This window comes from Herpailurus yagouaroundi, unplaced genomic scaffold (assembly GCF_014898765.1).
Source record: "Herpailurus yagouaroundi ecotype Mexico unplaced genomic scaffold, PumYag 181, whole genome shotgun sequence".
NCBI lineage: Eukaryota > Metazoa > Chordata > Mammalia > Carnivora > Felidae > Herpailurus > Herpailurus yagouaroundi.
Window position 1 is genome coordinate 21,196,549 of NW_024412412.1, and position 12,320 is coordinate 21,208,868.

The 12,320-nt window shown below is 40.6% G+C and overlaps 1 protein-coding gene across 5 annotated transcripts in view; it reads right to left on the reverse strand.

Moving 5' to 3' along the window:
• Positions 1–5,938, reverse strand: part of MICU3 (mitochondrial calcium uptake family member 3) — a 113,011-nt gene extending 107,073 nt beyond the window's left edge. Inside the window, exon 1 of one of the 5 annotated variants that reach the window (XR_005794960.1) lies at positions 5,329–5,934. Coding sequence is in view for 4 of the 5 variants with exons in the window: in XM_040490086.1 (XP_040346020.1) it covers positions 5,329–5,718 (390 nt within the window). In the remaining variant the exon portion in view is untranslated. Of the gene's footprint in view, positions 1–5,328 lie in introns of all 5 variants that reach the window. The other 4 variants (XM_040490086.1, XM_040490084.1, XM_040490085.1 and 1 more) reach the window with 4 other exon arrangements.
• Positions 5,939–12,320: the final 6,382 nt, after the last annotated feature.

A 12,320-nucleotide genomic window follows, 5' to 3' on the forward strand; every position in this document is an offset into this window, starting at 1 on the left:
AGGAAGTTGAGAGGCAATGTTTTAAAAACAAAAATCTTCAAGGTTACAGTAATAGAACTGTGGATCTGTAAGTTACTGCTGTTCATGCCTATCAGTTAAATTATACACTCTCATCACATGTACAGGTTAATTTATTGCTAGGCTTATATTTAGTGTAACATGATGAGTAAAAGAGGCTTTAAGCATCAACTTTCTTAGTACAGTTTCAAACCTCAAAAGGAATCATTTCTACTACCTCAAGAAATTCGTAATAAAAGCATAATAAAAAAAAGGGGGGGAGAAAAGCATAATAAATGAAGTGGCAACACAGGTTTAAAATATTTCTGACAAAATGGCAGACAGACCTCATGAGTTTCTTTCAACCCCTTCCTCTCTTAAACACATTAATATCACAGTAAAGGAATTTTTTTTTAATTTTTTTTAACGTTTATTTATTTTTGAGACAGAGAGAGACAGAGCATGAATGGGGAGGGTCAGAGAGAGAGGGAGACACAGAATCTAAAACAGGCTCCAGGCTCTGAGCGGTCAGCACAGAGCCCGACGTGGGGCTCGAACTCACGGACTGTGAGATCATGACCTGAGCCAAAGTCGGACGCTTAACCGACTGAGCTACCCAGGCGCCCCAGAATTTTTTTTTTTAAGGTAGAAGCAGGGGCGCTCGGGTGGCTCATTCGGTGAAGCGTCCAACTTCAGCTCAAGTCATCATCTCGTGATTCGTGAGTTCAAGCCCCATATCAGGCTCTCTGCTGTCAGGATGGAGCTCGCTTTGGATCCTCTGTCCCCCTCTCTCTCTGCCCCTCCTCCACTGTCTCTCTCGAAAATAAATAAACATTTAAAAAAATTTAAAAAATAAAGGTAGAAGCATACATGAACTAAGCCAGGGAAAAGGAGAGGAGACCAAAACGATTAAGAGAATTTATGAAAGTTTTATAAAATGGAGGAGATGCAGCAGCGATAAGTGAGTTAGAGGAACAAAGGCAATACAGGAGTATCGTGGAGGAAGAGACCAAATGGAAGTAAGCTGATTCGAGTTACAGACCCCAGAAAGGGAAGGTCTTGGGAATGAATCCAAGGAGCTGTGAAAGTAGAGGAAGTGATGGGGCTGCAAACAGAGCATTAGATAACGATAGGTAAGAACATCATTGGAGACTTCTCCAACACACGGGCTTTCACATACAGGTGCGCGTGCACCTGCATCTAGACTACAGCTCCTCCAACCTTTCCTATTCTTTGGAGTAACTCAATGACACCAGAGAAAAGGACTTACAAAACACTGACATTTGGATACCACTCAATTAAAAAGTCTAGGTCACCAAATTAAAAGCCATCCTCAAGTACAATAGCTTCTGAGTACCAGTAACTCCACTACTAGGCATTTACCCAAAGAAAAAAGGTATAAGACTAAAGGTATATGCTAACTCAAAAAGATACATGACTCGTATGTTAATCACAGTGTTATTTACAATAGCCAAGATATGGAAACAACCTAGTGTCTACTAATAAATAAATACATAAAGAAGATGGGGCATGCACATATACATAATGGAATATTATTCAGTCATAAAAAGGAATGAGATCCTTACCATTTGTGACAACATGGTTGGACCTAGATGGTATTATGCTAAGTGAAATAAGTCCAACAGTGAAAGACAAATTGATATGATTTCATGATTATGTGGGATCTAAAAAACAAAACAAACAAATGAATAAACAGACTTTAAATACAAAGAAAAAACTGGTGGCTTCCAGAAGGGAGGTGGGTGGGAGGATAAGCAAAACAGTTAAGAGGATTAAGAGGTATAAACTTCTAGTTATAAAATAAATAAGTCATGGAGATATAAAGTACAGCATAGGGACTACAGTCAGTAAGATTGTAATAATGTATGGTGACAGATGGTGATTACATACACACATACACCCAAAAAACATAACTCAATATACCTGGCTTTAAAAACAAATCATAACGATCTAGAAGGGTTCTGAGATTACATTAGTTTACAAATGTACTTTGTATAAATGAATCTGGAAATTACAGGTGATAAATTATAGAAGCAACTTATGCAAAGATAAGGAGAACACCAATCATTTGACTCCTCCTCAAAGAAAATAACCTGATTTCACATCCAAATTAACAGAGGCATTTACACTTAAATGTTTTAAATTGATAAAATAAAGTCTATATTATATATGTACTATTTCATAGCTCCCTGCTTTCACCAAAATTTTAAGTGGACCAATTAAATGAACATCTACAGTCCAAATGTGGTAAAGATGGCTGCAGTTGATGCTATACAAATTTATCTTGTGAGTATATGTCTTTTTCTAGAAGAAGTTGTCCTTTTTTGCCATTCCAAGAGAAAAATCAACAGTGTGGAGTTCAAACAGAAGTGGGGTTTGGAAGATTGATTTTGTTCAATATAAAGGCATCAGGCCTAGAAGTCCAGCCTCAGCATTTTTGGGCCCCAGGAGAATCTCATGACCTTGTGAAGCAAGGAACACTTTCTTCTGTATGAAGAACATACAAGTATTAAAAACTATCTGCAGGGGCGCCTGGGTGGCTCAGTCGGTTAAGCGGCCGACTTTGGCTCAGGTCATGATCTCGCGGTCCGTGGGTTCAAGCCCCGCGTGGGGCTCTGTGCTGACAGCTCAGAACCCGGAGCCTGTTTCAGATTCTGTGTCTCCCTCTCTCGACCCTCCCCCGTTCATGCTCTGTCTCTCTCTGTCTCAAAAATAAACGTTAAAAAAAAAAAAAAACAACTATCTGCAGGATAAGGCAAAATTTAAATTCTGCACATTACTTAGTTTTGCATGTAAATGCATGTTAATTGTGCTTGCTGCATACTCTATTCCTACCCAAACTCTCTTGAAATGATCAGCCAATGCTGCTGAATCCATTCTGAATAGTTCAGAGAAGAAAATATACTGACAGAAAGGAAGGTAAATTGTAAGTATATATATCAGCAAATAGACATCGTGAAACAGCCTTATAGACAAGCATATTAAGTTTTATATTCAATAATTTCTATGATTACCCCAATTTTGCTTTAGACCACAGGTTGACAGCATAAACATTTTAATACACACACACACACACACACACACACACACACACACACACACACAAAACAAATAGTTCTGAGTAGCTCTCATATATAGATAGGCAACAACCCCAGATATGTGAGGAAAACCTCCAAATTGAAAGTGAGGGCTTAAAAAATCAAACAAGAATAAAATCAAACCTAGAAGAAACAATACAATGCATAAAGGGTAAGAGAATTTAAAAACAAAACTATAATTAATATCCTTAATATAGATTATTAGCAGCCATAAATTTAGCAGCCAAAAAATAAAACAAAATGCTATACCACAAGAACATTAGAGAACAACAAAATAGTTTTGAATTTAAAACCAGCCTAGCTGAAATAAAACTCTCAACAGGACAGATGGGAGATAAAGTCAAAGATATTTCCCATACAAACAAGCAAGCAAACAAAAAGATTAAAAAGTCAGAATAGAAGATTAGATTAGGATCTGTTGGGAGGTATAACTTCAAGCTAACAGAGGTTCCAGAAAAAGAAAACAGAGAAAATGGATAAGGCGAAATTGTCAAAGAAATAATACAAGAAAAGTATACAGAACTTTTAACATGAATTTCCATATTCTATTCCTCAAGTTCCAATACAATAAATGGAAAAAAAAATGCCCACACAAAGCTCATTATTGTGAGAGCTTCAAATACCAGGGGTAAAAAAAAATTATAAAAGTTTTCAGAGCGGGGAAAAAAGTTGATTACAAAAGGAGTAACAATCAAATTGTATGATTGGAGACTCGGGAAGAGTAAGACAAAAGTGCTTTGGTATTATTTTTACAGGAATTTTTACAAACACTAATTATGTCATAATAAATATACGTAAGTAAATACATGAATAAAATTACAAAAACAAATTTACTGAACCCTCACTATATGCTAGTGTAATGCTCACTACAATTTTAACTATTTAAAATGTAGTAACTCATTTAACTCCCCTAATTCTATGAGAAAGACACCATTAAGCGTGGTCTTTTAAAAACTACATGATACTGTCTCTTAACTTTAAGAGGAATATTAATTTTTAAAAAGAAGAAAATACTGTTGTAATGCTCCCTACCTGCCCAATCTGTTCCCAGATCAACCATGGTTGATTAAAAATTCTGTCTTGGTCAGTCAGGAGGAAGGGAAAAGAAAAGCTGGAGATGACAGTTGAGGGTATCTGCTGCTAGTATTTTAAATATTCATCGTATAAAAGTACTTTATGCTATGTATTTGTGATTTGCAATTAGAAGGTCCATACAGTAGATTCCTGGGTTTAAATGCATTAACAACTTCCACCAAAAGAACTAATGCACTTACATCATATAACCAACATATATTTGGGCAAAGAATAAAGCATCTATACCTTTCATTAAAGTTAACAGAATAGCTGTCTCTTTTCTAAATTACTGTCATCTAAGCCCTTCACACTCTTAAGTCTTAAAAAGGAAATTTTCCTAGATAACTCCTAGTCATTTACATGACTATTAAACATACTGATAGGACAAAAAAAAAACCACATCGTACCCCTTTACTAACTTGTCTTACTCTCATCTTTACCTTATATTATTAATGACATAATGGTACTTGAACATTTCCATTTGAAGATCTTCTGTAGGAGTTAGCTTCATTCAGTTTCCTATTTGTGCTGTCCTATACTTACAAGAATTTGTCTTGAGGACCGAATTGGGGGGCCGGAAGTAGAATACCCTTGGGACTACTAAACTGCTATACAATAATGTAGCCGCTCCTAAGACCTCAGACCACTGCTTCAAAACTCCTCCTACAGCACTGGACCTCCTGGATCATTTGCTGTTGTCCGGCCCAGCCTGACAGTTCCTATCTCTCAAATACCCAGCTCCCCACTTTCTGCCTGTTGACTTCTTGGCGGCCGTTTTCTCGTTTTATTTTGTCTTGGTTTGAGGTTTTGGTTGGCAGCTGGTACCTGCAGCCACCTTTAAGGTCCTGGCCTCAATGGCAGCATCATCTGTATCTTCCCAACACCTGGGTGACCAACCCCTGGGCTGCCCGCCTGGCCTAGGTCTCAGTCTCACTCACAGGAGGTCCCCGTCTGCGGCCGCAGAGCTCACGCTGCCACAACCTCCGATGTCCGGTGTCACAGGGGCCCACAGTCCCCAGCGCACCGAGCAAGACTGTCACACTTCCCCTCCCCGAGCTCAGGTGGAACACCTGGGGGCCCTACCCTCCAGCGTCACCTTCGGGGCAGCCCCAGAGCGCGCACGCGCTCACGCACCTACCGTTTCCTTGGCAGCCGCCACGGGGATGGGAATCAGCCCCCGGCCGCGGGGCGGGTCCTCCGGCTCTGAGGCCGAGCTCTCCGAGGGGCGCTCGAGGGCGGGTGTCCAGGCGGAGTCGGCCCTAGGGTCCCCGTACAGCTGGTAGCACACGAGGCCGACCAGACCCCCGCCGGCTGCCGCCGCGATGCTCAGCTCCCCCCAGCGCCTCCGCCGCCTCCAAGCCGCCTCAGCCACAGCCCCCTCTTCCTCCTCCCGGCAGGAGAAGGGCCGGCCAGGCGGGCCCGGGGCTATGCCCGCCGTCCGCCCCCACGCCCCTGGGAAGGGATGGTGAGGGGAGGGCGGAGGCGGGAGCCGAGGCGGCGGCCACAGGAGCCTCCGCAGTGCAGCCATTGCGGGAGCTGCCCGCACCAGAACTAGGAGCGGGCGGGAGAGGAGCGGGGGGGGGGGGGGGGGGCGAAACCTCGCGAGAAGTCGGTGTGCGGAGGCTCGATGCTGCCCGAGAGCGACCCCTGCAAACGTGCGGCCTGGGGTACCCCGTTGGGGGCCTTCAGCTGGGGCGACCGGGGGTCTCCGGCCGCGAGAAGCCGGCGAAGGGGGCGGATCCCGCCTACTCCTCCGCCCGGCACGCCGGTCTCCACCCCGCAATCACAAATAACTGCGCCTGCCCCCCGGCAGCACCTGACTGCGCGAGAACCCAACACCGCAGGCTACGGCCAAGTCAGCAGAACTTAAAAGAGCCCTCGTGGGCGAGGGTGTCCAGGCGTCCTTCCGCTACCTTGGCCCTTTGCCTTGGCACGCCGGGGTGGGTCTTGGATCGTCGGTAGCACCCCTCGGAGAAAGTCAAGGCCCCTGACAGGTCACGAAGAATTTGCAGTTGCACCTTCAGGTGTAAAATAAAAAAGAAGCGTGGCTCAAGTCGTCAAGATGGCAGATTAAGTCAAAGGCTGTTTTGACTACACGATGACGGATTCTGGACTTTTAATGGGGGGAATGCTAACGATTTTTAGTTAGGGTTAATAGGTGTTGTTGTTGTTTTTTAAACATTACCATACCTTAATCCAACAAATCAGAAGTGTCTTGAAAAATACCCTTTTGTGAGGAGGCTGTTGGTATAAATATAAAAGAGTAAGTGTGATTGTGTCATCTATTTTTGTTAATTGCTATACAAGTTGGTTTGCTACACTGGCAGTGTCACTATTGTGAGAAAGTGTATGTGACATTCTCATCACTTCCCCGCCCCTGAGCCCAATTTTGGCAGGTTGAGTAATGCTAGCTGTGGTCTCTAGACTCTGGAATGGTGCCAGGATCCCTTAAAATATTCTGGGTCTAAGGGTGAAATGACAAAATCCAGTTGTCTCAATTGAACTGCAGTCCAAAGGGAATTAGATCAGTTGATTCAGGCAATTCTTATAAAGACTAAGGGCAAACAAAATGAGATTTTCTGACACAAAACCTGCTATTTCCATTTCCCATGAACCCCTTGCCTATAAGGAATCCATAAGATACACCTCAGTTATATCTTCTTTTAATGAAGGCTAATGGAATTTTCTTAAAGTCACTAAACAGAAAAATCCTCTGTAGCAGAAGAACAAAAACGTGCTTATGTTAGGATGCTATCACGTTATGTTTCTTTTACTTCTATCCTGTAGTTCTTAAATAATGCTGTGAGGAAGGCTCAGTGCCTCCTTGTATTATCACCAAGATTCCTTCAATTCCTGCCTTCTCTGAATTTTGGGAAATTTTAGTATTCCTAAAGAAACATTTACTCTGTGGATATATAACACAGTTCTTTTCCTGGCATTGTTTACTTTGAACTGAACACAATTTCCGGATTTCCTCATAAATTTCCAACAGGGCCTAATGGCAGAATTCTTGGACAGACTGATGAATTTTTATTGCCTGCATATTAACAGCTGAAGAGCTCTAAGGGGAATTAAGGTGGTAACACAGTAGCATCATATTACAGATCAGGAAAATGACAGAAAGTCTCCATCTACACACTTCAAGTACGCATATATGTTCTTTCTAGCTCAAATAAATTTAATATAGCCCCTGCAAGTCATTTCTCTGGCTAGAAACCAAGTTCTGCTGTGAGAGGTGCTGGATTTAGGTTTGTCAAGTATCTGCAGGGCTTTGGATAGAGCTCTCTCTGTATGCAAAAATTATTCTGTTTATAACTGTCCACAATACTTTCCCTCGAAAAGCAAAATTTCTTTTTTTTAAGTTTATATATGTATTTTGAGAGAGCACGAGTGGAGTGGGGGCAGAGAGAGGAGAGAGAATTCCAAACGGGCTCTGAACTGTCAGTGCAGAGCCCGACACGGGGTTCAAACTTACGAACTGAGAGGTCATGACCTGAACCAAAATCCAGAGTCAGACGATGAACCAACTGAGCCACCCAGGTGCCCCTCTTCAAATTTTGTCAATTCTCCTGCACGTTAATGATATCCAAAAAATGTCCCTACTCCACAGTGAGAGTCTACACATTCAAAAAAACATTCATTTATGTTCACTATGGTCTAAGCAAAAAGAAATGTTCTGAAGCATTTTTAAATGTTTACAACAGCAGGGATCAAGCCAAAAGAAGGTTTTTCAAGGAAGCATATTATCAATATAGAGTGATAAACTAGCCAGCAAAAGATTTGGACTCTTGATTTTGCTGTCTCAGTAACATAACCTTATAATGCTTTGGAAGACACAGTTTCCTGTACAGTAATAGAATTGAATAGGTGATCACCTTCCAAGCCCACGGTCCTAATTAACCAAAATGCTCCAAGCATACCAGTAAAGCATATATAAATACTTCAGAGCATTTTTCACATGTCATTTCTCTTTTCAAAACCTACAACTGCCCTACAATTGCTTTAATACTTCCCTATTAAAATTCCATACTATCACCTAGTTATTTTAACTTTTCACTACTTTTTAAATTGCAAAAAAATGAGTGACTTTTACATTTTGGAAATGTGAACTTTAAGTGTAATATGTGTCATGCCTAGGCAGAAATGTCTTGCTTAACAAAACTCCTATTAAAATATTCCTCTCACCTTATGTTACTCACTCTGAACACCGAAATCTCGACTAGTTAAAAAAAGGAGCAGTTTTTATTTATTTATTTATTTTTCAACATTTATTTATTTTTGGGACAGAGAGAGACAGAGCATGAACGGGGGAGGGGCAGAGAGAGAGGGAGACACAGAATCGGAAACAGGCTCCAGGCTCTGAGCCATCAGCCCAGAGCCTGACGTGGGGCTCGAACTCACGGACCGCAAGATCGTGACCTGGCTGAAGTCGGACGCTTAACCGACTGCGCCACCCAGGCACCCCAAAAAAGGAGCAGTTTTATCTAAGGTTCTACATCGGGGCATATGAGCCCCCTACCAGCAGGTGCACTCAATTCTGACAGAGGGAAGCTACCAGCCAAAGAGCAAAGCTTCAGGAAGTCCCTTGTCTCTTGGGAAAGTTGTCATACATATTGTCCCCATCTTCAGGTACAATTAACAAATTTAAAGGAGAAAGTGGTGGGGGAGATGTGTTTTCTGGGGTCACAGTGTTTTCTTGGTCTTTGGTCTTCATGGGGCTAGCCACTAGGAGTCTGGAACTCCATTCTTCAGCATCCAGTGCTATGAAAACAAATGACCCAAGTCACTAAGGGTCTGTTTTTTCTTTTGACTATCTTCTGCCCCCAAAGACAAACTGACAACGTTTTGTCCCCTGTTTCCCCCCTTAGTCTAAACTAAGCTGTGTCTAAGTTCTATTAGGCCAGAGCATGTATTTAGTCCAGCTGCTGGCACAGAGTAGGGCCTCAATAAGTGTTTATTAAATGAAGAAGGGAATTTTTTATCGTTGTAGGGGGAAGAGGCCAAGATGGAAAGGCAATTCAGGAGACAAGGAAATAAAGTACTTCATCAGAGGCTAAAGGAGATGATAAACCAAGTTGCATATCTGGAAATACAATTAATGCAAACAGAAGACCGAAAGGAGAAAGCAAGGGGTTGGCAAGGAAGGATCAAAGATAGAGTGTGGTTGTGGAGAAGGGTTGATTTGGGAATAATAAATTTTGTGATTTGAAGTCCTCCTTGTACATATCATATTTTGGCATAATCCTGCTGGACTTCAAGCCTTAAAATAACAGGGTTCCATCAGATTCTTTTGGTCTTTGGAGGAATCCCAGCACGATCCATGGCTGAAGGTCAGTGAATTGACCTTGATACTTCCTTCCCTTTTTGTTATTACAGATCTCACTGGTGACAACAACCAAGCTGTCAGTTGTACACGTTTAAGTTCTTAACTTTAAGACAAGAAATAAACCCACTTTGACTATTATATCTGTCCAGTCTGATTTGTACAGTTTCTGACTTTATATGATTTCCAGGGTCTTTGCCAAGTGTCTCACTGTTCAATTCTTGCTGTTTTTGTCCTCCATTGGGTGGCAAGAACTTGTTTTCTTATATATTTGGGAAACAAGGAACAGCCGCTCAGACCTGCTATTAGCAAAGCCTTCTTGTGCCTGAAAATAAGTGAGGCCTTTCTCAGTTGCCCCATAGTCATTTCCATGCCTTATAGTGACCGAAACTTCTCTGCCCATTAAAAGCTGTCTTCTGAAAGAGAATACCCTCAGAGCAATATAATGACCGTCCATTACGCAAGCATGACTAATGATACAATCTTTCTAAAACTGTTGGCAGTAACTACAAGAGTTGAACACATGTATACCCTATCACCCATTAATTTCACTCATAGGTGAAACACTCAACAGAAATAAATATTTATTCGTACCAAAGACACATAGAGAGGTAGTAGTAAGGAGCCAAAGACTAAAACGTCTCCACATGTTTATCAACAGTGGCCTAGATATGGTTTCTATCTTTATTTTTTATTTTTATTATTTTTTGGATTTGGTTTTTAAAAGTGTGGTGTTTTCAAACACAACTGAATGCTATATAGCAGTAGAAATTACTGAGCGGCCACTACATGCATTCACGTCGATGAGTTTCACAAACAGAAAGTTGAGTCAAAGAAGGTGAGCACAAAAGATTCAAGTATATTATTCCATTTATAATGTTCAAAAACAATAACAATATATACATATACATACACACACGTGGTATAAGAAATCATGATAGTGGTTTCCTCTGATGCAGAGTAGTAACTAGAAAATGGCTAAGTGGGATTCTGGAGCTCTGTTCATATTTTATTTCTTGATCTTGACGCGGAGTAGATAGTGTTTTCACCCTGAAAATTCATAAATCTGTCTACTTATAATTTGTATATACTTTTAATGTGTCTTATAATTCAATAAAAAGTTTATATGAAATAAAAAGTAGATTTTCTTCCTAATGCTCTCACATGAATGTGTTATATACTAGAGGACTGGCTCAATTATGAAGAGTTGATTGAAGAGTTGGAAATTAATGGAAAAGGTAGATAATTTTGATATAGTCTGAAGAGATTTAACCAAGGAGTATCTTACTAAAAGGCTTTTAGTGCCTGAAAACCTTTAAGAAGATGCTCAGTAGATATTTTCCTTATTTGCAAAGAAAATACCAAAACAAGAACTTTAAGCCACAACTCAGTATTTTACCTTCTATGACTTATAACACTTTCTCCTGTACAATGTCCATATGGACAGACCCAGTAGGTATCTGGTGGTACAACCACTATATACCCTTGTCTCTGGCTCTTATTCCAAACTGTCAGGTGTTGGATGGGAAATTGCTGAAAGGGCAGATAACCAAACAGAAGGGCAGCCTTCAGAACAGATGGGAAGATCAACACCAAGAGGGAACCATCAGAGAAATCAAATATAGCATAAAGTAAGTCCATATACATACATACAGAAGCTTAGTGAGATGGCAAACCAGTTTCATTTCTTGCCAAAGCCAATCGATTGGTATTGCTTATGCAGAACACTGTGCTGAGCAAAATTTTCAGATCAGGGCCAGAATTCACAGGAAGAAGTACGTTGGTAAATGAATATGTCTGTGAAAAGCAGGCTATCAGATTGGGCTGAGCTGTGTTATGGGACCACCTTGGTTTCCTTGCAACTCTCTAATCAGAGAAGACAGTGTAAATAATAGAACAGAAAAAGTGGAAAATGTTTAAATGTTTCTGTAATATGCATGTGAACATTTTATATTTGCCCTTGAAAGATTTAGCAGACTGAAAAGAATGTATAGAGATAGATTGATCTGGAAAGTTTGTAAACTTATAAAGTTCTTAGGGGTAGGCTGGGGAGTACCGACTGGAAACTGTCAAAAGAAATCTGATCTAGAAACACCCCAATACAAAGTAAATAACAGCAGAATGTTTCTAGCTGAACACAGGAGGGTGTTCAGACGTTGTGAACTTAAAGCCTCCTTCTAAACTCCCATAGCCAGGCCTGAAACATTTCTGTAAAATCTTAAACCTTAAAAACCACTAAAATGTCTGCAGTTTTAACTTTTTTCTGATGAAGAAACTGAGAGGCTGTCAGTTTAAGAATCTTCTCTGGGTCACACAATCAGAACTTGCACCTTGATATTCTGCCCTACATCTATATAGTTTCTATACTGGAATCAGAAACAGAGTTTGAAACAGTTTATTTTTTTTAAGGCACGTTAACTTGCAAGAAATACAAAGAAATGTCACTAGCTCAAATAAAGACATATTTTTAGGATAAAATCATATCACCCCAGGGAAAAGTGGTACTGAGTCTCAGGAAGTATGGTAACGAGATCAGCTCTAGAGACCTATGTAGTGAGACCTACGTGGTCCACTGCTATGAACATGAGTAGTACATGTCATAAAGAATTTCCACTATACACATAGAAAGATGTAATAGCTATAGAAAAATAATTGGGGAGTGATAAGTGTTTAGTACTTGTTACCTTTGATTTAATACAATGTATCTAATTTTAAGTTTATATATTTTAATTTTTAATAATGTCTCGACCTCTAACAACTGGCTCACTAAATTCCCGAAAATTCAATAATCATTTCTATCGAGCTGA